Raw genomic sequence first — 24,550 nt, 5'->3', positions numbered from 1 at the left:
CTTTTGCATGATTCCTTTGTTCTTCAGCCCCAGTTTTCCTACTTGGGTAGATCCCAAGTAGGTAGATATGTAGTTTCCAGCCAGTTTCACTGTCTTCAGTCTCTGCCCCTTCCATTTAATAAGCACCGTAAACACCACTAGAATTATAAAATCACAGTGTTCCCCTAGTTAAACATTTCTTTGGTTCTCTATTGCCTGTGAATGAGGTCTAGACTCCTCATTGTGGCTTTAGAAGGTCCTCCACAGAGCACATGCGCATCCTTCATTGTGGCTGCATCCCCATCCCCTCAGCTCTAGCTGCTCTTGACCACATACTCATCCTCATATACATTTTATGTGCCCAATACACGTAAAGCCTTTGGACTTCTCTTGTTTCTTCCATGGGGAATGTTCTTCCCCTCCCTTGCTGAACTACTCATTCTGTAAGGTCTAGTTCAAATATTGCTCCTTCATCTGTGCTCCCATAGGATTTTAATTTAATTTTATTTTTTATTTTGGACTATTTAAAAGATACAGAAAAGAACAAAGAATAATACAATGATTGTCATATACCTACTGGCCACTCATCTCCCTCAAGCCCTAACATTTTGCTATGTTTTTCTCCTTTGTTTTATTTTGGTAAGAAATAAAGCCCTATAGATTGAATTTAAGCTCTCTGTGTATTCCTCACTTTTTCTTCCTCTTTCCCCAGATTTGAGGTGTATGTTCCAATGCCAGTTTTTATATTTCTGCTACATATGTATTTTTAAGCAATTTATTGCATTGATTTCCATCTTACCAGAATTTATATGCTTCATTATACTATATGTATCCTCTCGCAATTTGCTTGTTTTCACTCAATATTAAAGACAACTAGCCATATTTATGCACGTAGAACTAGAGCTATATGGATAAATATGAATAATTTTCATAAAATTGTCTTCCTTTTATGAATGCATCAGATTTATTAATTCATTTTCTGTTGGACATTTAGACTTTCACTGTTAACAGACAATGCTGCTGTGAATATGCTAGTACGTTTGCTTATGCACATTTTGTTTATCTAGAATGAAGTTGTGGGATCGTAGGGTATGTTCATCTTCCAGCTTTATTAGGTTTTGCCAAATTGCTCTTTTCTTCATATTTGTACCAGTATTTGCTATTATGAGTTTGGATAATCTGATGGATAGGAAATGGTTATCTTGTTGTTTCAATGTTTTTCTTTGGTTTCTAGTGAGATAGAGCATCTTTTCTTGTGTCTATGGGCCATTTAGGTTTCTTCTTCTGTGAATTGTCGTGTATCTTTTGTCTTTTTCTTTTGGTTTGTTAGTCTTTTAATTATTGATTTTTAGGAGCTACATATATTCTGGAGCTATATATATTAGTAAACCCCTAGTTATAAGCATCAGACATTGTCCCTCAGTGTTGCTTTATGGCATCTTTCGATGCACTGAAGTTCATTTCAATGAAGCCTAATTTAAAAGTCTTTTTTTCCCTAGATTTTACTTTTTGTGTCTTTAAAAAATTCTACGCTGCTCCAAGATAAGAAAGATAGTCTCTAATACTGTCTTCTAACAGTTTTAAAGTTTTTTCCCCCGTATATTTAGGGCTTGTCTACTTGGTTTATTTTTGTTGCTGTAGTATTTTACACCCTGTCCATAATTGTTCTTGCTGCATTGTATTACTATTGTTTGCTTATAAGTGTTGCTCTTTCACTGGGCTGGGTGCTCCCTATGGGCAGAGACCAAATCTTATTTTTTCAGTGCTTAGCTTCCATCTCAGACCACTTAAAAGAAGAAAAGGATGGAGTGGTCTAAACATTAAAGATGTTTCCCCACATTCCAAGGCCCTTAGAACTATGGTAATTCATCTTCTAGGGGTGAGCCTTTTACCCTACACAAAGTAGCTTCCTTTTTTCTTTCAAATAACAGCTTTACTGAGGATATATGTAATTCACATACCATAAAATTACCCAGTAAAAGTATATAATTCAACATATTTAGTATATTTAGATGAGAGTTGTGCAACCACTACCACCATCTAATTCCAGAGCATTTTTACCACCGCCAAAAAGCAACCCTGTGTCTATTTGTAGACACTCCTTATGCTATAGGAATATATCCTCCTCCCAGTCCTGGCAACTACTAACCTACTTTTTGTCTCTATGGTTTGCCTATTTGGGACATTTCATGTAACTGGAATAATAAAATATGTAGCCTTTTGTGTTTTTAACTTAGCATAATATTTTTAAGGTTCATTCATGCTGTAGCATGTATCAGTACTTTATTCCTTTTTATGGCTAAATAATTTAGTATTCCATTGTGTGGATATACCTCATTTTGTTTATTCATTCATCACTTGATGGACATTTGGGATATTTCCATGTTTTGGGTATTATAAATAATGCTGTTATTTACATTCATGTACAGGTTTTTGTTTGAACACCTGTTTTCAGTTCTTTCAGGTTTATGCCTAGGAGTGGAATTGCTGAGTCATATGATAACTCTATGTTTAACTTTTTGAGGAACTGGCAAACTCTTTCTCAAAGAAGCTGCACCATTTTACATCCCCACCAGCAATGTGTGAGGGTTCCAATTTCTCTATATCCTTACCAACTCTTGTTATTTATTATCTGTCTGTTTCATTTTGGCCATCCTAGATGGGTGTGAAATGGTATCTCATTGTGATTTGATTTGCATTTCTCTGATGGCTAATGATATTGAGCATCTTTTTATGTGCTATTTGGTCATTTATATATCTTTTTTGGAGAAATATCTATTTAGGTCTTTTCCCCATTAAAAATATTTTATTTTTTCTCTTTATTTCTTCCTTCCTAATCTATATACTTCTTTTTTCCTTTTCTTATTGCATTGTTTGTCTTTTTATGTTATTGAGTTATAAGAGTTCTGTATATATTCTGTTTTTTTGTATATATTCTTAATACAAGTTCTTTATCAGATATATGATTCACAGATATTTTCTGACCGTCTGTAGCTTGTCTTTTCCCTTTCTTGATGTTGTCTTCTGAAGCACAAAAGGTTTTAATTTTGATGAAGTCCAATATCTTTATTATTCTTTCATTAATTGTGATTTAAGTGCCGTATCTAATAAACCGTTGCCTAATCTGAGAGCATGAAGATTTACTCTTATGTTTTCTTATAAGAATTTTGTAATTTTAGCTCTTACATTTAGGTTTCTGATCAATTTTAAGTTAATTTTTGTATGTGGTGTGAGGTAGGGGTTCATCTTCCTCCTTTTACATGTGGATGTGCAGTTGTCCCAGCACCATTTGTCAAAAAGACTGTTCTTTCCCTATTGACTTGTTTTGGCACCCCAGGTACTATCTGACAGCTCCCCATTTGCTCTATTTCCTGAAGAGAATAGGGCAGAGTCCCCACATTCCAGCCCTTTCCCCCCGATCCCTTTCCCTTTCTGGGGCTCCCCCAATAAACTATTTTCGTGCCAGCTACCAAAAAAAAAAAAAAAATCATCAGTGTGACCATAAATGGTTGCAGTTATATTCCATTAATCTATATTTTTATCCTTATACCAGTACTATGTTGTCTTGATTATTGTTACAGCTTGGCTTTTTGTTACATCAAATCTGGTGTTTGCACAAGTGTTTCTATGGTCGTTGGAAAAATTAAATAAGTACAAAGTAACAGAAATGGCTAATAGCTGTTACTCATGCAATGATAGTAAGCTCCCATAGAGGCCATTGCTGTCCTTTTCCTTCCCAGTGATGGAGTAAGCGTTAAAGATCTCTCCTCATTATGTTAAGCTTTATGTGTGTGTGTGCATGTGTTTGTGTGTGTGTGCCTGCCTATGTGCACGTGCATGCTCTGACCTCTGTCACATATGCAACTTTACTTTGTAATTTCAGTAATAGTCATGCTTAGAGCCTCAGAGAGGGTCAGCAGGTCCTGTTTACTCTCCTGGGAGATGCTTGACATTGGTCAGAGTGCATTAATGGTGGTTTGGTGTGGAGGGCCTGTAATAGCACTCATTGACATTGGACTTGCTGTCAGAGGAAGCATGGGTTTTAGAAGCTGTCATTAGCATTAATTGCCCCTAATGCACCATCATTTTTGACAGTAATGAGCTAAACAGGGAGGTTATTACTCTCAGCAGAAAGACTGCATTTCCTGGTGTTAAAACATTTTTTGAGGTGTATGTGGCGTGCAGTACAGGCAAAAGAAGGACTAGTTGATTCACTGTAAAGCAGGCTTAGCTGCATTTAAAGTGGCTAAACAAGTCCCTTTCTTATTATAAAAACTAATCCTGCAGTGTTAGTTTGAAGGAAGAAGCAGCTAACCAACAGGGATCCTACTCTGAACTCTTTACAACAGGGTTTTGAAAAAACCTCAATTTAAGAGAGTAGCATAAAAATACTTTTCTTTTCAGTGTTTCCAGAGACCCATTTGTGATAAGATTTTAGGAGTGGAAGAACTTGTTTTAAATGGTTCCTTATTTAAGAACAGCCCTACGGTGTTTCTGTGCAACACAGAAAGCTGTAACTTAGGAGGCCTTTTAAAATTAGGGCTGAGAGCAAACCCAAAATGACTTGAGTTCACTGCAGTTTGCCCTTTCATTATTCCATGTGTCTGTACTGTGAATGCTTATAATGTCTTCAGAACAAACATACAGTTGAATCTTGATTAGCAGACTTTAGTGACCGTGTTATTATTGTAAGTTTATAGTCAGGATTCTAAGTAAAAACCCACAAGTTGATGGCTTCCTTATCACTATAATTAGGATACACTGAGGAGCCTTACACAAGCCTTTTAACATGTTTGTGTTTATTCATCTGTTGAAGGGGAGAGTGATTGTCTTTTAAATCATATTTATTGGGTGGTACTTTTTTTTTTTTGGCCGTACTGCATGGCATGTGGGATCTTAGTTCCCTCACCGGGGATCGAACCTGTGTCCCCAGCATTGGAAGCCTAGAGTCTCAACCGCTGGACCACAAGGGAAGTCCCTGAGTGGTACTTTTTAATACAGAATCGTTTATAAAGAAGAAAGTATTTGTCACACAATGCAAATGCTCAGATAATCCCTATTTTATTTTTATTTATTTATTTATTATTATTTTTTGGCTGTGTTGGGTCTTCACTGCTGTGCACGGGCTTTCTCTAGTTGCGGCAAGCAGGGGCTACTCTTTGTTGCAGTGTGCGGGCTTCTCATTGCAGTGGCTTCCCTTGTTGTGGAGCATGGGCTCTAGGCGCTCGGGCTTCAGTAGTTTTGACACACGGACTCTAGAGTACAGGCTCAGTAGTTGTGGCGCATGGGCTTAGTTGCTCCGTGGCATGTGGGATCTTCCCGGACCAGGGCTTGAACCTGTGTCCCCTGCATTGGCAGGCAGATTCTTAACCACTGTGCCACCTGGGAAGTCCCAATCCCTATTTAAAAAAAAATAGGAGTAAAATATGCATGTAGTTAAAAAAATTCAAACTACAAAAAGGTATATAATGAAACATTAGAGCCTTCTCTCATCCCTTCAGTCCAGTCCCTCTCCTTTGAGCAGGGGTCCCCAGCCGCCAGTACCACTCCGCGGCCTGTTAGGAGCCAGGCCGCACAGCAGGAGGTGAGCGGCTGACCAGCAAGCAAGCCAGGCTTCATCTGCCGCTCCCCATCATTCACATTACTGCCTGAGCCACGCCATCCACCCGCCCACTCCCCCACCCCCACCCCCACCCCCATCCGTGGAAAAATTGTCTTCCATGAAACTGGTCCCTGGTGCCAAATGGTTGGGGACCCGCTGCCTTAGAGGAATCCATTAGTAACAGTTAACTGTATATACTTTGAAAAAGAAGGATGCCCATATCATTGAATGTATGCATATCCTTTCTTATTTACACAAAAGTAATCATTCTATGAACAGTTGTATTCTTTGCTTTTGTTACAAAGTAGAGGTTCCCAGCTTTCCCCTTGGGGTCTATTCAACTTGATGGCCTCCCCCCACCCCTCACCCCCCCACTCCCCTGCCATAATTCACCCAGTTGCCTGGACTCAGTGACAGGCGATGTTAAATATAATTCTGCCAATAGATGGCTGTGTATTCAAAAGTAGGAGGTGGTCTCCATAGACACCTACGTTGTTCTTTTTAATTGCTCCATAGCAGTTCAAAGTGTATGTGTGTATATCATTATTTCTCTAACTAGTCTCCTCTTTATGGACATTTAGGTGGGATGATGATTTTAAAATCACACAAATTAAATGAGTGAGTCCTTAAGAGAATGAGTCGCAGAAGTGAAGAGGGAATTACCTAGTTAATGGTGATGAAGATTGCAGAGTAATTACCCGTGAAAACAGATTATTTTTATAGCATGGAGTATTGCTAAACTCATGCTTCTCCTGAAACCGGAGGACTGCCTAAGCCCTCCTGCTACACATTTCCCACTCCCCAAACAAGGGCTGCCTGAGGCCGACTTGGGTCACAGTTCCTTCTGCTGTGCTTCCATAGCACTTTGTCCATCCCTGCATTAAAGCAGCAGCCTGGTCTGTTATAATTTAGCTTTGCCTTTATGCTTCCCTTTAGGACAGGAAGTGCATCTTGCCATCTCTGTCTGTCCCTGCACCTAGGTGTTCCAGATGCTCTAGGGGGATATAGGGAAGTGGTCTCAGTGGGGTGTCTTGCTAAAAATCAAAGCTCTTTGGCTACTTCTTTGCTTGAGCCTTCCATTCCAGTTTTTCTTCAAATGGAAGTGCTGTTAGTGCCTCTCTGGGTTGAGCTTTATAACAGCAAAGTTGGCTCTGGTTCCAAGCCCTGTATGAGTTGTGAAGCTGTTTGTTCAGCAGAGCGCCCAAGAGCCAAAGTGGAGGATACCAGCTCTCTCCTTGGTGGTTTATTCAACTTGAAGGCCATTTGTTCCCCCTCCCTCCCCCACCCCCCACTGTAGTTCACCCAGTTGCCTAGATTCAGTGACAAGCTATGATGCTAAATATAATTCTGCCAATAGGCAGCTGTGTATTCAAAAGTAGGAGGTAATAATATGCTTATAGCCTTTGGTAATCTTTTACATTTAGGGTTTTTGTTTTTTTTTTTTAAGCAAAACAGAACACCCCTATTCAACCTGATAATTGAGGTTGTTGTCACAAAATAGTTATTATGGAGGCTGTTAAAAGGAATTACTTGATCGCTATCTTTATCTCTTTTAAATTTTTCTTCTTTGCCCTTGATTTGAGGTTCTCACACCTTGATAGTGCACTTCAGAAAAATGCTGAAGCTCTCCTTCAATTATTTGCCCAGCCTTCTGTCTCTATTCCTTGATCCTAACTTAGACTGTAAACCAGTGTATGTGGCAAGGATCTCTTTAAGCATTACATTCAAGCTTATCAAATATTTGGAAGTCTCACAGATATGTTTACACATTAAAAGTGCCTTGGGATTGCATAATTTGCACATTCAAACTTAGATTTTAAATAAAAAATTTAAATAAAAAAATAAAAAATTTCCCTTGAGGTAGACTTTTAGCATGTTTTCTGTCTCTTTTGGAATTTTATGTTTATTTTAATCTAATTTTTAAAAATTTCTTGTTTACTAGCATTGGCTGGCCCCTCTTTGTGAAAATGTTTATAGGGAACGTATAGAATTTAAGCAACCTAAGAGTTAAGATGGACTGGTTTGTGCTTGTAACAAACTCCAAATCTCAGGGGCTTAAAACAAGTTTCTTTTTTGCCCATGCAAGGTATCTTTAATGTGTCAGCTGGAGACTCTGCTTCACGTTGCCCTTACTCCAGGACCCAGGCTGAAGTAGCAAGCTCCTTTGTAGGTCGTCTATGTCCATGTCAGAGGAGAAGAGAATCACAAACCGACTCTTAAGCTTCCACTTGGAAGTGACACGCTTCTGGCCAGAGCCAGTCACATGGCCATACCTGACTCCAGGAGGGCAGGGAAGTACATTTCTGCCACATGCTCAGAAGGAGAAGCAGAAGTACTTGGTGGATGGCAGAGATGACTGCCATAGCTTCTTAAATCTTCTTGGGCAGACCTATAGTCTGCTTGGCACAAACTTAAGTGTTGGCTGGGAAGTTGGACAGGAAGGTGCCTAAGAACGTGGACTCTAAGTCAGGATGCCTGAGCCTGAACCCTGGCTCTGCCTTACTAGCTATCTGAACTTGAGTGAATGGCTTCATTGCTCTAATCTTCAATTTCCTCATCTGAAATAGCACTACCTTAGAGTTGTGGTGAGGATTAAATGAGATAATCTTTAGAAGGCCAGTGTCTTTCACATAGTAAACACTCAATAAACATTAGCTGTCATTAGAATTGAGTACTTGTTGATTTAAATTATTTGAAGTTTACTACTGAAGGAGTTTCTCCCTTATTTATTTTAAAGTACACATGAAGATACCTACTTTTTTTATTTTTGTTTCTTTTTTAATATATACCATTCAGTCAAGGCCAGAGAAAGGAAGAAGGGATAAGAATCAAGGAGTTACTTTTAGGCCTCAAGATGGAAGAGGTAGAAATACTACGGGGATGGGTCAGTTTTACTAAAATCATTGAAGACTCCTGTCCTAGGATTATTTTCATGCCTTTACTCACAAGTAAGAGAAAAATTTGGATATGTATATTAATTCCTGGTATACTCACCAGCTGACTTGGCGATTTTCTTCTGTGTTTCACCCTAGCTCAGAGTCAAGATTTCCACTGAAGTTGGCATCACAAATGTCGATCTCTCCACTGTGGATAAGGATCAGAGCATTGCACCCAAAACCACGCGGTAGGTGGGATGCCTCCTGGGTACAGGGAGAATCCAGGCTTGAGCTGGGAGGAGCATGCCTAGGCACCGAGCCCCTTCAGATGTCATTTCTGTGTCAGCAGTGACCCAGCTTGTACTCCAGATGAAAGAGGCTGTCATTCCTCTGGCACTGCATCAGGGGTGCTGCTTGGCATCCAGACAAATTTGGGGGTTGTCTATATCAGTGATCAGTCCCTGAGCAAGCTGTTTATTAACAGTCCACAGCGAGGCAAGGAGCTTACCTCAGAATGTAAGTCTGCGTCAGTCAACTGTGCTACCAAGTACATTATTTAGTTCAGATGTCGCTTCTTTTTAAAACAAGACTTTCTTTGGGGTTTTTTTTTTTTTTTGGCCGCATTGCATGGCTTGTGGGATCTTAGGTCCCCAACCAGGGATCTAACCCTTACCTTTGATAATGAAAGTGCAGAGTCTTAACCACTGGATCACCGGGGAATTCCCTAAAACAAGACTTTCTTAATGGAGGAAGCAGTGTATTAACTTACTTTCTGATGTCATCTCTTTATCTTCACAGTCTTGAACTTGCTTTTAGGGGCCTCACGTCCACTCTCTTTGGCCCACAGTGAGCCTGAAATCAGTTGTACGTCTCGCAGGTCCTTAGAAGTGAGATGGCAGATACCCAGCGCTAGGGCTGTGAGTCCCTTTCTCAAGTCCATGGAGGGCATCACTGATCAGTCACAGCATTTGTTCCTGCTGAACTCAGAATCTTTTTTTTTTTTTTTTTGGCCGCGCCATGTGGCGTGTGGGATCTTAGTTCCCCAACCAGGGATCGAACCCGTGCCCCTTGCATTGGGAGCACAGAGTCTTAACCACTGAACTTCCAGGGAAGTATTTCAGAATGTTTTTTAACACAGACTTCTAGGTAACCATTAGTAATTGATCGGAGTTGGGCCAGAACCTTGTACGAAGCCATTTCTCAGCTCTCTCCCAGATCCTCATTCGGTGTGGGTGGAGGGGGCATCTAGACATCTGGGTGTAGTTCAGACCCCAAATTTACTCAACTGGGGTGGCTATAGATGCCAAAGAAAGTAGGGGAACCTTCGAGGCTGTTTTGAAGATGGGATATTAGCCAGAGACTAGAAGCTAAGCATTCATTCATTCCTTTTAAGTCACGTGGAAGGGCTAGGCTTTCTGCCTCTGGCTTGGATATTTTTATAGTGACATTGGAAATGAGAGCACTGTTGAGAATCCACTGAAATAATGTCTGTAAGAGTGCTTTGCAAAGTTTAATACTCTACATAGATAAAGAGTTGGCATTACTCATAAGTAAATATAAAGCCTAAACATGAAACGTGGCGCTTGTGAGCTCTGTAATCACTTGGCTTGTTTTTTACCCCCTGGCCATCTTAATCTAAAGTCCCAGGAGATAGCTGTGAAAAGAACAGTTTTCTCATCAAGCCTGCCTTTTGAGAGAATGACTTTTTAAAGCTCAATTTCAGGCAGAAAAATAAATTGAAACGGTGTCCAGGAAAAAAAATGCAGCATTAAAAAAAAGAAAAAACTGTACATACCCTTCTGTCCTTTGCGTCTCCTACCTCTTAGTCTCCCGACCCTGCTCACATATGCTGCTAACGTTGATCCTGTGATTTTTTTTTTTCTCCTTGTGGTTTTGCCAGAGCCCTCCAGTCCGCCTGTGAGCTTGCATGGGGACATGTGAGCCCCATTGGTGCCTGACTTGGTTGAGTTGATATCCTTAGGTCCTTGAAGTGAAAGCCTGGAGCATCTGCGCATAGCATTTTCCCCAGACCCTGATGAAAGTTTATTCTGTGCTTTTCTCAGTCCTGGCTTATCAATCCAATTTGCCCTCAGGCCACAGACAATTCTCCACTCTGTCCACAACAGAAAAGTGTTACAATTGGGAGAGGGAGGATTAGGCAGTGAAGTGAAGTTTGTATTCTTCTCTCTTGTCTCAGAGATCTGCAGATCCTCCTTTCTGAAAACTTACCTTATAAATGTCTCTTTCAGGGTGACCTACCCAGCCAAAGCCAAGGGCACATTCATCGCAGACAGCCACCAGAACTTTGCTTTATTCTTCCAGCTGGTAGATGTGAACACTGGTGCTGAACTCACCCCTCACCAGGTCAGGAAAGAGCGCAGACGGTTCTCTTGGCCTGAAACATTGATGTACACGATAGTTGTTGCCGTGATATATAACACTGAGTCGAGAAAATTCCGAATTCCTGCTTTCAGATCTTCACTCTGAACCCTGACAATCCCTCGGGTTCTCCCACATGACACTCTGCCCCTCTTATACTGGTTGTAACCCTGAACCTGGAATGCACTCTTCTTTTAAAGAGATTAGCTGGCATAGAAAAGATATATTTAAGGAAGATTAGCACTTAATTGAGGCTTTTTACTTTCTGACTAAAAAACATATATTAAAATAATTTTGAAAAAAGGAAAACCTAGGAAGTGAGCCCAAAATATGCTTTTGTTCTGGCCAAAGCAGATTTTGTAGGAATCTGAAAACTAGCACTTTTTAACTTGTGCCTCCCTCGTGTTATGAAACCAATAGGCTTCATTTCTGTTTTCCATATATAACATAATGATGATTATTATTTAAAAGATTTTCAAACCGTATCTTTTCCCCAGAGAGTCTGATATGGCCCTTGTCCTCTCAGACACCTCCTTTCCTGTCTCTGTCATCCCACTTGATTGAGAATAACTGCTCTGAGCCCTGCCCCATCCACGGTTGTATGGTAAAGGGAAGTTCAGAGAAGTACTTTGAATGTGGAAAGATAGGAAAGAACGTGGGACCTAGTGGCCTTGGTTTAGGTGCTTTGTAGCAGTACTTTAGCAAGAGCTAGTGGACTTGTGTCCATGCTGAGGGGCAGCTTCAAAACAGACCATGGAGGTGAGTGGACTCAACTTGGAAACCTTTTTGCTTTCTGTTTCTTGTAGCTGCAGCTACTGTGCTTGTGCCCAGGCCCAGAGTGGCTGCCGCCAGCACCGCCGTCCCGGCCCTTCTCTGCTTCTCCTCCCTCCACACCCAAGCTCCAGAGAGCTCGGTCAGGCCACTTAGCCACGACTAACTTTTCAGCCCCTTAGCACTTCCCAGCTCCTTCTCAGAATGACATCTGCCAGTGAAACAGCACAAGGGAAGACAGAATATGAAGAGAAGTAATTACAAGACAAAATTGGTGGGATTAGGGTTAGGGCAGGAAGAGTTAGTGAGGAAGTATAACTTTTAACTGAATACTCCTCATCTCATCCAAGATTCTGTTTTGGAAACCCTGGCTTACAGACCTCCTAGGTAGAGATGACATTTTGTAGATGAGCCTGGCTGCTGCCTGTGCTTGGCTGTGACAGGAGGAATATCAGGCATCCAGGCTTCTAAATCCCATTCTTGGCCAAGACTGCTGGAGTCAGGAGGCTTCACAGCTCTGGGCCTCTTTCCCTAAATACTTTGATGGTGGTTCTTTGTTGCCCAGGTGTAAAGTAACAAATGAGATTTATGTTTTTTCTGTGGATCCAGCACTAGCTCTGTGACCATGGCAACTCATTTAAACTCCGTGCCTCATGATTTGTGAAATGGAACCGATCTACCTGCTTTGTTGAATTCTTTATTTTGAAACACTTGAAAGAAAAGCTGAGTGGATATTAAGTTTTGCTGCAGTTCTAATTTGCAGAAACCTTAGTTTCTTAGGCCATTGGGGGGATAAGGTGATTAGACTCATACCATCATTGATAAATGTTTGTTGACTAGCTAGTATATAGTGGGTCCTACGCTAAATGCTTTGCCTACATTATTGTGACTCTTGACATAGATATACCACATGTAGAAGTTAACCTTTCTATCTTAAAGATGCAGAAATCAAGGCTCAAGGAGGTTAAGTAACCTGCTCAGCCAATTAGTAGTGTAACCAAATCTGTTTGTCTTCAAGCTAGGCTCTCTCTGACACTGGGCTGCTTTGCTCGATTAGAACTCTGCCTTGCTATCAATCCCCAAGCCTTCTCTCCTAAATCTTCAGCTGGAGGCACTAGGAAATTGAAAATGAGCTTCTTAAAGTTCCACCTCATTTCCCTTCTTTTCACCCTCTGGTGAAGAAGTTAATTGGGCAGCAAAGTGGCCAAAAGGCTGGCAGAAAGAAGAAATTACAGCAACAGCAAAGGGCTTAAATCATCCACAAACTGGGCATTCGGCCTACAAGTCGTTGAGAATTGGCTGGACCCCTAAGTTAAATTTCTTATACTAGCAAAAAGTGATCTCTGATCTCTGAGCTAGTAAGCAGGGTGGGACGGCCACTCCTCCTGCTTTCTCGGGCAGGCCTGGCAGATCCCAGAGCTCCCACTGCGATGAAAGAACTGACAGCCTGCTGCCTTGTTGATTTGATGTTGGGCCCGGAGGGAGTTTTGAAATTATCAGATGAAGGGTTGCGTTATTGTTCTATCCAGACATTTGTCCGACTCCATAACCAGAAGACTGGCCAGGAGGTGGTATTTGTTGCGGAGCCGGACAGCAAGAACGTGTACAAGTTTGAACTGGATACCTCTGAGAGAAAGCTCGAATTTGACTCTGCGTCCGGCACCTACAGTCTCTACTTGATCATCGGAGATGCTACTTTGAAGAACCCAATCCTGTGGAATGTGGTATGTGCCTCCATGTATCTTGACCCAGGCAAGAGTGGCTGTGCTGCAGTCAGACACAGACAGCTCCTCTCCAGGGCATGGGCTCCCTACCCTGGCCTCGCCCTGGCACGTCTTAGGGGTTTAATAAATAGTGATTGAGGGAATGATTGATGCATAGATTTGCCCTCATGGGTTCTAGCAAATTTCTATAAAAGTTGTAGTAGAAGAAGGTTTTCATAATACAGCAAAGCACTATGGGGGGGGTACATAGATATGAGATAAAGGCTTTGAGATATGGCTTGGCCTCACAGTGTGGGCCAGGGAGGGGCCTAAGATTTGAAATCCAATTCCAATTCAGGATGGTGTGGGACAGTGAATTGTGGGATATGCAAAATGCTAATTAACTAATAACCAACAACTACAAGGTGTATTAATAGTTTACATAGTGTGTTTCACTTACATAACTCACTTTTGACTGGTGTGTTAAGAGAAAGCTTGAAAGACATGGCATTTGAACTAGGGAAGAATTGCAGGGGTTTATCAGAATAGTATCTGGGGGACTATAGATTGATTGCTGGGGGAACAGCCTCCAGAAAAGCTTGAGGTGCTTTCAGTGAGTTATGAGTTGGGTCCATTTTGCTGGAGCACCTGAATCTGGTCCAGAGCAGTAGGCGGTGAGGTTGGAAAGGTAGCAGAGGCCAAACTGCAGGCCTTGAGTGGTTGGCTCCCTTTGCAAGACAAAGGGGCAGCTGCATTTTCTTATGTTGTATTCAAAGCTCCTTTTCTTCTCTTGGACTTTGGGCTGCTTTTTGTATGAGAGCACATTTTCATTTCTTTTTTTTGGGGGGGGGGGCGTCTGAGACTAAATTATACTTCCTAGGGACATGGAGCAGTTTCTGATTGCAACTATAACAGCCTGAGTACCAGCTGGGATTTTTGTATTAGGCAGCTCTGTGGGGCTCACCAGACCAGTAGAAAATTGGAACTCTTGGTCTAAAAAGGATTTTCAACAAATACTTATTTTGTTCTTGAAATTTTTACTGCCTCAGTTTGTCGGCTAATGGATCAGAAGTGATTGGACTGCTTGGAGCTTTTTTCAGTTATGGTCCTGGACGTGAGTTAGGAGATACTGTCCTGCTGATGAGTTTCGCCTCCTTCTCTGCCCCTGTGCCTTTAATGGCTGCATTTATTTTTTTAGGCTGATGTGGTCATCAGGTTCCCTGAAGAAGATGCTCCGTCGACTGTCCTGTCCAAGAACCTTTTCACCCCCAAACAGGAAATTCAGGTAGATCCCAAAAGAGTTCTTCACTAAACATTGAAGAGAAATGTGAAGTGGACACAGTGAGAGAGGGCAGCAGACCCCTGGACACTGGCTCTGGTCCCTTCTTTAACCTGTTTATATGATGTTTTATAGTTTGGTCTTTGCCATCTTGTGGATCAGTCAGGGCAAATATCAGCCCCATCCTAGTGCTGAAAAAACAGGCTCAAGCTGCCCACTGACCAGCTCCCAGAAAACAGATAGTTGGAGACAAAATCAGAACCTGAATCTGTTTTTCCTAAACATGCAGGAGGTTTAGCCCTCAGATCACTGCTTGATACTACAGCACACATGGATTTGGCTTTGTTCCTCTCTGCTCCTGCATAGACCAGGGGCCCACAGGTGGACAACTCAACTGGAGAACAGGGCTTTTCTCCCCTAGGCAAGCCCTTCCTCTCTCCTGGAACTCACTTTCTTTGCATACAAATATTAGCAATCCCTGCCCAGCCCAGCCCATAGGACTGTTGTGAGGATCAAAATAGTTCACAGATAAGAAAAGAAAAGCTTTGAAAAGTTTCTGAAGCAGTTCACAAAATAAACAATAATTATTAAACAGTTTGAGCACTGGTTAAAGAAACTGAGGTAGAGCCACTCGGTGGACTGTTTGCAGTCGTGAGAAATGATCATACTGCAGTAACAGGGAAATCCCCATTTGAATTAATGTTGAAGTGTTCCAAGCAGACCACTTACTCTTATTTCACTGTTAGAAAAAGGACAAGGGCCCAAAAGCTAGAGTAGTAGGATTTCTTTTTTAAAATCCTCCTAATGTTGCTATAGCATCGTTTAAGAATGTCAAATGCAGTTAAATAGTGGAAGGTATAAGCATGATGACAGAGGGTGCTGACTGATTTATAGGGTTGGAGTAGGCAGCAGTGACTGCCACAGGCAATGTTAGAAGTCCCTTCATGACAGTGGCAGCAAAGAGGAGCTGAGGTTAAAAAGTTGGGAACAGGAGTCTCAGGTGGAGGAGCTGCCTTGTTATGGAGCTGGGTTGGCTGGACACTGGCAAGCAAGAAAATTTTAAATTATTATACGCCAGTTAGCTAATTTAAGTTGGTTAGCAAAATATGATAGTGCTATCCTAGGAACCCAGAAGCATTATGAAATCCAGAGTCCTGCCTTGGGTGTGTCACCCCAGCCATCCAGATACCCGGGCACCATCTTCGATACTAGGCAAATGCTGCTTGATAGGTTGCATTCTCCAACCTCTAAATGGCAATATGTCTTGGAGGGAAAAAGAGGGTTGGTCAGGAGTAGTGAACTGGTGTAGTGTCTTTGGAAGCAGGCCTCTGGAAGCAGAAGCCCCTGTTGAGAAGAGGCGAAAGGCTAAGTGGCCACTCACGGCCAGGAAGTTTCAGCCTCTGGGAGGCATTTCCTCTTCTTGACTGTCATTGGCGTTTGGTTCCTAGTACATATACATGGCAGCCCCCGCTGGGAAGAGCACGTTTTAAAATATTCCTGGCCTGTCTTCTTTTGGCAGCACCTGTTCCGCGAGCCGGAGAAGAGGCCCCCCACGGTGGTGTCCAATACATTCACCGCCCTGATCCTCTCGCCCTTGCTCCTGCTCTTTGCTCTGGTGAGTAGCTGTAATTAGCATGGGCAGCGTGTGTCTGGCGCCAGACTCAGCAGATGTAGCTGTTCCAAAGGAGGCTTTGTGCTCTGGCCTCAGCACAGCTCCAGAGGGGTCCAGCAGCTGTGACCCAAACCGATGGTCAAAAAATTTTAGAATAACTAAAATTCCCCATTATGGAGGAGCAGCCAGAAAAACTGATCCATTATCAAGGGGCATGAGAAAGTACCCAGTAGCCGTTAAAAATGGTAAAAGTGTATAGACGGGGATGCTCTGTAGGAACGTTCAGATGAGGTCAAGTGTGAAAAAAGCAAGACCGGATGCTAATAGCTATAGAAAAAGTGAGTACAGAGGCTGTGCATTTCAGCACTGTTTGGAGCATAAAACTATAAACAACCTAAAGTCCTCATAAAAGCAAGTGTTAAATAAATTATGTACATCCATACAATGGAATAATATGCAGCTCATTAAAAGAATGGATAGGGCTTCCCTGGTGGCGCAGTGGTTGAGAGTCCGACTGCCGATGCAGGGGACACAGGTTCATGCCCCAGTCCGGGAAGATCCCACATGCCGCGGAGCGGCTGGGCCCGTGAGCCATGGCCACTGGGCCTGCGCATCCGGAGCCTGTGCTCCGCAACGGGAGAGGCCACGACAGTGAGAGGCCCGCGTACCGCAAAAAAAAAAAAAAAGAATGGATAGATTTATGTACTTGTCAACTGATATGACGAGGTTGCCAAGATGTTCTATTGAGTGAAGAAGGCAAGGGGTAGGATAGTATGTTTAGTACAGTGCTCTTTGTTTAAAAACCTTAAAAAGGCATCATCTATTAGTGTTGGTCGCCTCTAAGGAGGGGGCCTTTTAGGGAGTATAGAAGAAGGACATTTTTACCTCTTATACTTTAATGTACAGTTTGATTTTTTTTTTTTTTTTTTTTTTTTGCGGTACGTGGGCCTCTCACTGTTGTGGCCTCTCCCATTGCGGAGCACAGGCTCCGGACGCACAGGCTCAGTGGCCATGGCTCACGGGCCCAGCCGCTCCGCGGCACGTGGGATCCTCCCGGACCGGGGCACGAACCCGCGTCCCCTGCATCGGCAGGCGGACTCTCAACCACTGCGCCACCAGGGAAGCCCTCCCTTGTCTCTTTTTAAAAAATTATAAACATAGATGTAAATCCTCAAAGTTCAGAGAATTTTGAGAACTGTATGGAAAACTCATTGGATCTTACTTTTGGAAAGTTGCTTGTGTTCATAATTCATTCATTGATTTTAATAAAAGAATTATTGGTCAATCTAAATCTGGAAGGCATGCCACAAGCTTTCAGAAACCAGACCTAGGATATGGGCACCTGTTCTTTTGAGTGATCAGAATTTCAAAAAGCATGGAACCCACAGCAAGAGCGTGTGCATCCTCCCAACTGCTGGTGGGTTTATCTCACCAATACTTAGAGAAATTAGCAGGGGTGCCAGTTACTTCATCACAAATACAGGTTCTGACCTTTCAGCCTCATGGTTTCACCTGTTTTAAAATAGAAAAGTTTGCTGTCATTAAAAATGATGTTCAGGTTTGAGTTACCCAAGCGCATTTGAGAGCAGGTGTTGGAATGCCTTTCTAAAGAAAAAAGAGAACAGTTTTTTCTGAGGACTTACAATAGGGTGGTCGTCACTTGGAAAAATTCCCTGTTCTTCAGGTACGCATGAACTTTTAAGCCCTTAGGGCTGTTTATTGGATTAGCATTGGCATGGCATGTGTTGCCTCCCTTTCAAGTTCTAACGTCTTTTTAATTTATCTCTCCCCATCGTTCAGTGGATCCGGATTGGTGCCAACGTCTCCAACTTCACTTTTGCTCCTAGCACGATTACCTTTCACCTGGGACATGCTGGTAAGCGCCCCAGGCTGCTAATTCCATTTAACCTCCTTTGACATTTTGCCTGCCCACGCAAAAGCCCTGTTAAGTAGACCCACAGCCTATTAACTATAATGACTTAATAGCATAACATTTCCCTCTTCCTCGTGGCCTTTTACGACAGTTAATATGATGATAAACCTGTTTGGCCCATCAACTTAGAACAGCTGTCATTATATTGGGTTTCATTGTACTAGGCTGCCATTGGCAGGCCGTTTTACCTTCATTTAATAGCTCTGTTCATTTCCAGAGATTACTCACTTATTGTATCTTTACATTGAGCCATCTTCCTGAGTGAACAGCATTAATGCAGTTTCCAACGGTTATCTTCCCCCAACGTATTGATCTTCACATTTGCTAGCGGCTGTGTCTGGACTGTAGTAGAAAACAGTCCCTTCCACAGTCAGACATGCTGTCCTGCATTGTTCTCTTGAAAACTTAGGACCTAACTGTTACAAGACAGTAAATTCACAAATCAGTTAGGCGTTTCAGAAACTTTCGATACTATTGAATTGGTGACCCTTGCATTTCACTGAGACATTAATATTCTTTTCTGATTTCTTTGACTCTTTCAGGAGTCACCCTCTTTGTGTCCATAGTGTGCTGATTCTGTAGGGGTCCACAGACGAATCCCTTGAAACTCTAGGCAAATTTGTATCTCTGTTTTCCTGGGGAAAGAGAGAGTCTGTAACTTTGATCAAAAGTCTGACAGTGGTCCATGACCTCAGAAAGGGCTAAGAACCCCTGCTGTAGTTCATCTGTCATCCTTCTGGGCAGAATTGACAGGAAGACCTTTCTCTCCAGCCCAGTTAACTGAATTTGAGTGATGGCCCTCCCAGGTCAGGCTGAGAACAAAACCTGAATATAAATTTGTTTAGAGCCATGACTTTTTTTGCCAGAGTGCTTTTTGTGTACATTCCCTCATTTGATTCTCATCACAACCCTGATGGGAGCGACCAGGGTAGGAATTATGCTCCTTGTTTGATGGGTGAGAGAATTTAGGCTCAGAGAAATTAAGTGGCTGTGAAGGGCAGAGCCTGGGCCAGAACCCAGGGTCCTCAGTGCCCAGACCTGAGCCCTATTGACTAAACCTTCCTCCTCTGTCCTCCTTGCTTCCTTCCTAGTCACAGTGGCAAATTAGCCCTAAAAATTTTTTTAATGAAAAGAAAAATGATTCATTTCTTTAATCCTATGGGCTTTCATCCAGAATTTAAAAAATCAACTGAATCCCAAATATAACATGACATAACTTAAAAAACAAACAACAACAAAACCTGCGTTAAAGAACAAAGATGCGAGCTGGAATATGGAACCAAGTTGCTGAGATCTGGTTTTTACCTGTGGATTTCTTGGTAGCCAGGGCTGAGAAGCAAGTATATTGAGCTGTTTATTTTCTGGCATCAGATAAAGGGAATAAAACATGCTGTCTATAAATACAGACCTCTTAGGATCTGCAGTTACTGGCTTCTAACTGTCCTCTGCCCAGGGCAATGTCACTGTTTGACTTAATTGGCTATCATGACGCCTGTTCTCGTAGCTATGCTGGGGCTCATGTATGTCTACTGGACGCAACTCAACATGTTCCAGACCCTGAAGTACCTGGCCATCTTGGGCAGTGTGACGTTTCTGGCTGGCAATCGCATGCTGGCCCAGCAGGCAATCAAGAGGTAAGGTTGGGGGTGGGCCAGGGACCCAGAGTGGGATTAGAAATACTGTTGTCAGCTCTGTCCACCCAGCTCTTTGAACAGCGGTATGTGGCAAAATGATTCATGTCCTTAGGGGCCAGCGTGACACCTTAATCCAGCCCGATACAGAAGCCTTTTAAATCAGAAAAGAGCCTTGGTGATAAGTTTTAAATACGTTAAAACCACAACAGTTTATGCCCCGGCACATTGAAACGAGAGAAGAAAATAATTGCTTTATGAAGATTAAAATGGGTTAGGACAGGTGGCAGAAGGTTGTTGTTAGTGTGCTGGCTGTATAACAGTTTTCTCCTCTGCTGCCGCAGAAAACCCTTTTCTGCCCTCCTCCCGCACCCCCGAGGAGGACTCTTCTGTAACCACCACAGCCTCCCGGAGCTCTTCCTCCTAAGTATGAGGTCCATGATCTTCCCCCCAGAAACCACGTCGGGCTTTACAGAGGCCCCCAGCAGGGAGCACTGCTCAGTGGCCCGCATCACGTCCCCAAGAACCAGACAAACTTAGGTTCACACAAATGGTCAGGTCCCCCCGCAATGGCAGCTTGCTGGCAGCTTGACTTTAGAAGCTGGCTTAGAAGCAAATTTAAATGTCACGTAGGTATTTCTCATTGATTTAACTTTATTAGAACTTGGGTGATTTCAGCCACATAAAGGTCAATAAGAAAAGGTCAGAATTGCTTTCACCTTTGGAAGTTCACAATTTCAGACGTGCCCTACTTTCTCCTCTCCAGGACTTTTGGTGGAAGAATGTAACACAATAGTGTTAGCCCCCACCGTGCGGCTGCCAGTTAAGTTGGTCAGATCAGAGAGAGACTTGCTCAGAGACTGTTATGGGCGGGAGAGTCCCACGTCTCCTCCCTGCCTGAGACTCCATAGAGCTCTCTGAGTGCCTCACCGTGGATACCGGCCCCAGCATGCTCCCTGCCCCGCCTGTGGCCGTCCAGATTCCGCTAGAGCTTCCCTTAGCACCAGCAGTGGCCACTGGCTCACTTCTCTGCCCCTCCAGCAGCCTGAACTTGGTGGCTCTGCACTGCATCTGAGAAAGAGCCAGGACTCAGCTGTTTTCTCTGAGCAGAGCCCTGTTCCCTCAGAGCAGCCCGTCCAGGCCCCAGGGAGCCAAAAGGCTGTCCTCTGCTGAGTTCACTCTTTTCTGGAAGTTGCCCACACAAGATGAACAAGATTAAGGAGAGATGGGAGTGGAAACCGTTTGATTTAGGTCCTGCTCAGCGGGAGTTCCTAGTCTGGAAGGCTAACATTGTGTACACTTTCTGGGGAGGAAGACCATGGTTCTCATCCCACCCTCCATTCTATATAGAAAGTCACAGCCCACTCTGTTGCCGTCTTCCTGAGTCCTAGAGCAAGCTCTGCCCCTGGGGAAAACGATGACTCTAACAGAAGCTCTGGTCGGGTGTTTGCCATTTCTTTCCTCAGCTTATTTCTCTTCTTACTGTCCTTTCTTGACTCTCAAACCCTCTTTCCTTTGGCAGGATCGCTGCAGAGCAGAGCAGTAGATTGGCAAAATATAGGACACTACGGTAAAGATGAAGGGCGACTCATCCCAGGAGCAGGGCCCCTTTCCATCTTGCCCACCTCATGCATGTCAGTTATTTATCTGATTTTCAGCACACTTGTTCCTCCCCATCCCTCCCTAAGCCGAAGCTGAATTCTGAGGCCATTTCCCCACTTCCTGGACCAAGCTGTAACTGGACCAGGGCAAAAGCCAAAGCCCCCTGAGTTAGCCCAGCTGATGGTAACTGCAGCAGAGCAGCTCTGACCTGGCTTCGACTGTAAGGCTCCATCCTCCCGTGTGTCCCACGGGGTACTTTATAGACACAGCCCCTCTCTGTATTCAGAGGAGAACAGAGTTGAGGATAGACAGATTCAACCTTGGACTTCTTAAAAGGGGACACCCCCCCCCCATTCAGGACATCTAAATTCATTAAATGATGGTCCCATGGCAAATCCTGGCACACCTTGTCACTGTTCTAGGCCTTTTTGTAATATTAACCTCTGATTGGGCCAAACAGTGTGGTTTGGTGAGACGCTAAATTTTGAAGACTGATGGCCACATATCAAAGCCAGCATCATCAAAACCCAGGTTCCTAGAGCTCAGGACATATGGTTCAGGGCAGCTCCCTGTGTGACTAAAATGTCAAGTGAAATATCACCTGTTCTCCATTGTGTCAGTCCTAGGATGAGGATGGGAGTGGAGGAAGGTGAAGGGAGGGAAGGAGAAGAGAGTGTCTGATGCTTCACTGATCAGCTCCTTTAGACCAAGGATTGGCAGAAGTTTTCTAGAAAGAGCCAGATAGTACTTAGGCTTTGCAGGCCATACGGTCTCTGTTACAACTACTCAACTCTGCCACTATAATGTGAGAGCAGCCATAGACCACGTAAACAAACCCGCATGGCCATGTTCCAATGAAACTTTGTTTACAGAAGCAGGTGGTGGGCTGCATCTGGCCTGTGGGGCACAGTTTGTTGACCCCTGTACTAGGCCAACAAAGAGGAGGGAGGTATTTGAGTTTTCAAGTCATGTTCCCTCTCGTCCTTTGCCATGGAAATGGCTTTCCCTGCCAAAGCAACAAAGCCATCTAATTTTCACTCCTCTGAAAATAGGAGAAATCAACAAAAGCATAGAATGTAGAGCCTTTTTCACTGATGTGTGAACATAAGCTGGAACATCTAGTTCTCAACACAGGCTTGCTCAGAGACGACTTGCTCAGAAAGCGACTACATTTGTTTTGGTTTTGTTTTTTCAGGATTAATTCATATACAGTAAAATTCACCCTTGTTAGTGTACAATTCTGTGAATCTTGAAAGATGTAGTAGACACTACCTCAGCCAAGGTACAAACTTATTTCCACATTCCAGTGAGCTCCTATGTCTCTTTGTGGTCTGTCCCTTCTCCCCACCCGCCATTCCTTAGCCTTATCCATTTGGTTTTGTCCTGAATTACAGTTGCTCTCGCTGAGATTTGTTTTCAGAACTAGTCCCTTCTGCTAAGTATTGAGCTCTTTAATTCTTTAAAACTAACTGGATTCGTTTTGTTTTTCTTGATTTTTAGATAGTCTGCCCCCCTGCTACCCCCAAACCATACTGCTTGAGAAAGAGGAAAGTCACTTGATCATTTGGACATTTGGGACTTCCTGAGGTTGGGACCTTGTCTTTTAGAGGAAAGTCCCTAGTAGCCAAGTGTTTTTGATCTGAGAACAGGTATTGATTTGATCAGGCGTAACAGAGGGCTAATTTCTTAGCTAAGATGGAGGCTTGTGGGTCACCACCCTTTCTGCTGTTCTTATTTCATAATTAACGCTGTCCTCTCTGCATGAACGTTTCGAAACACACATACTTTTTTTTTCTTTTTTGGCCGCCCCACGTGGCTTGTGGGATCTTAGTTCCCCGACCAGGGATCGAACCTGTGCCCCCTGCAGTGGAAGCTCGGAGTCCTAACTACTGGACCGCCAGGGAATTCCTGGAACACACACCTGGGAACCTCTGAACGCTGGCAGAGAATTAGGGGCACTCACTTTGGCCCTCAGGATGAGTCATGCCTGTGCATGCGTGCCCCTTGGAACTGTTGATTAATTGGTTTGGAGCCTGCCATTCTGCAAGACCGCCTTGTCATCACATCAGCCCTCACCACTGGGGACAGCTGCCTGCTGAGGACGGCCTGTGTGTGAGCACCTTGCTTCTGCTCACCAGAACCATCTGAATCACTTACTTGGTGCTGTCATCCTCTGGCTGCACAGTGTCTGTCCAGACAGTCACTTCCCTTCTTGTGTTTCCCCGTCACTTCCTGGAGTCTAGGGGGGGCAGCTGTGGAGAAAGAAGGAATAAAGAGAGTTAGTGTTTATCCCCTCAAACTTTTTCTGTGAGCTGAGTCCAGTTTCTGAGAATCATTCTTTCTTAAGTTTAGACATCGAGTCTGATCACTGACAAGAACATGACCACACGATAGGAATATGGTGCAGATTTCTGTACCGAAAGGTCAGAATGTCATCTTCCAAGCTACGTGAGGGCATGTGTTGTTTGGCAGACCTGGAGTCCGGGAAATTGAAGACGAGCGTTCTTCTATTCATCTAGTTGAAATGTACAGTGTCTTTTTGGCCTTGTACTGTGAGAGGTGTGCCTGGAATTACCTCATCTTGTGTTTTCACATACCACACTTACTTAGGTATCATCAGGTGTGTTTCATTGTTTATTTAAGATGTTGTCAGCTTCAGTTCGAGCTATCTTATATTCTTTTGTGAAATGAGATGGGGCATAAATAAATAGAATTAATAGATGAATGAAAAAAAATAGATGAATGATTGTTCCCTTATAAATGGGATCTCCTAGTACCTTGGTCTCTCTGTTGTCACCAGTTAGGAGCTGCAACACTGAATTGAAATATTCAATAATTTTGTGTTTGTCTCCATTTTCTTTCAGAACAGCACATTAGTTCCAGGAAAAAGAAGGAGATTCTGAAAGCTTAAGTGAATATCAAGAGAAGGAGTCAAGAATAATTCATAGTTTGAGAAGAGGAATGAAAAAAACCCTTTATTTAAAAAGAAAAAAGTCAAAATCGTTTTGCTTGTTTTTCTATTTCCCCAACACAGAGCAGGTACCTGTGAGCCCAGATACTCTGTTTCTGTGGCATGGTGCCCTAGCAAGATGCTGTGAATATTCTAACTTACCCACATGTTGCATTGAAAAGTTGAAATCTGTAATTAATCTGTTATGGAATAAAGAGAATAATAGGAATGAA

General features: G+C 43.1%; 1 protein-coding gene across 8 annotated transcripts in view; it reads left to right on the top strand.

Moving 5' to 3' along the window:
• The window catches only part of RPN2 (ribophorin II), a 54,025-nt gene extending 29,475 nt beyond the window's left edge, over nucleotides 1–24,550 (top strand). For 2 of the 8 annotated variants that reach the window (XR_003427114.1, XR_003427112.1), the window contains 10 exons: nucleotides 8,614–8,705; nucleotides 10,707–10,821; nucleotides 13,137–13,331; nucleotides 14,509–14,595; nucleotides 16,109–16,204; nucleotides 18,002–18,077; nucleotides 19,639–19,768; nucleotides 21,288–21,335; nucleotides 23,715–23,987; nucleotides 24,232–24,550. Coding sequence is in view for 5 of the 8 variants with exons in the window: in XM_027078357.1 (XP_026934158.1) it covers nucleotides 8,614–8,705; nucleotides 10,707–10,821; nucleotides 13,137–13,331; nucleotides 14,509–14,595; nucleotides 16,109–16,204; nucleotides 18,002–18,077; nucleotides 19,639–19,768; nucleotides 21,288–21,335; nucleotides 24,232–24,244 (852 nt within the window). In the remaining 3 variants the exon portion in view is untranslated. Of the gene's footprint in view, nucleotides 1–8,613; nucleotides 8,706–10,706; nucleotides 10,822–13,136; nucleotides 13,332–14,508; nucleotides 14,596–16,108; nucleotides 16,205–18,001; nucleotides 18,078–19,638; nucleotides 19,769–21,287; nucleotides 21,400–23,714; nucleotides 23,988–24,231 lie in introns of all 8 variants that reach the window. The other 6 variants (XM_027078357.1, XM_027078355.1, XM_027078359.1 and 3 more) reach the window with 4 other exon arrangements.

The sequence above is a fragment of the Aethalodelphis obliquidens genome, unplaced genomic scaffold (assembly GCF_003676395.1).
Source record: "Aethalodelphis obliquidens isolate GAN/ISIS:26980383/991018 unplaced genomic scaffold, ASM367639v1 scaffold42, whole genome shotgun sequence".
NCBI classification, from domain to species: Eukaryota; Metazoa; Chordata; class Mammalia; order Artiodactyla; family Delphinidae; genus Aethalodelphis; species Aethalodelphis obliquidens.
Note: the sequence above shows the minus strand (reverse complement) of the source record. Positions and strands in the feature narration are given on the sequence as shown.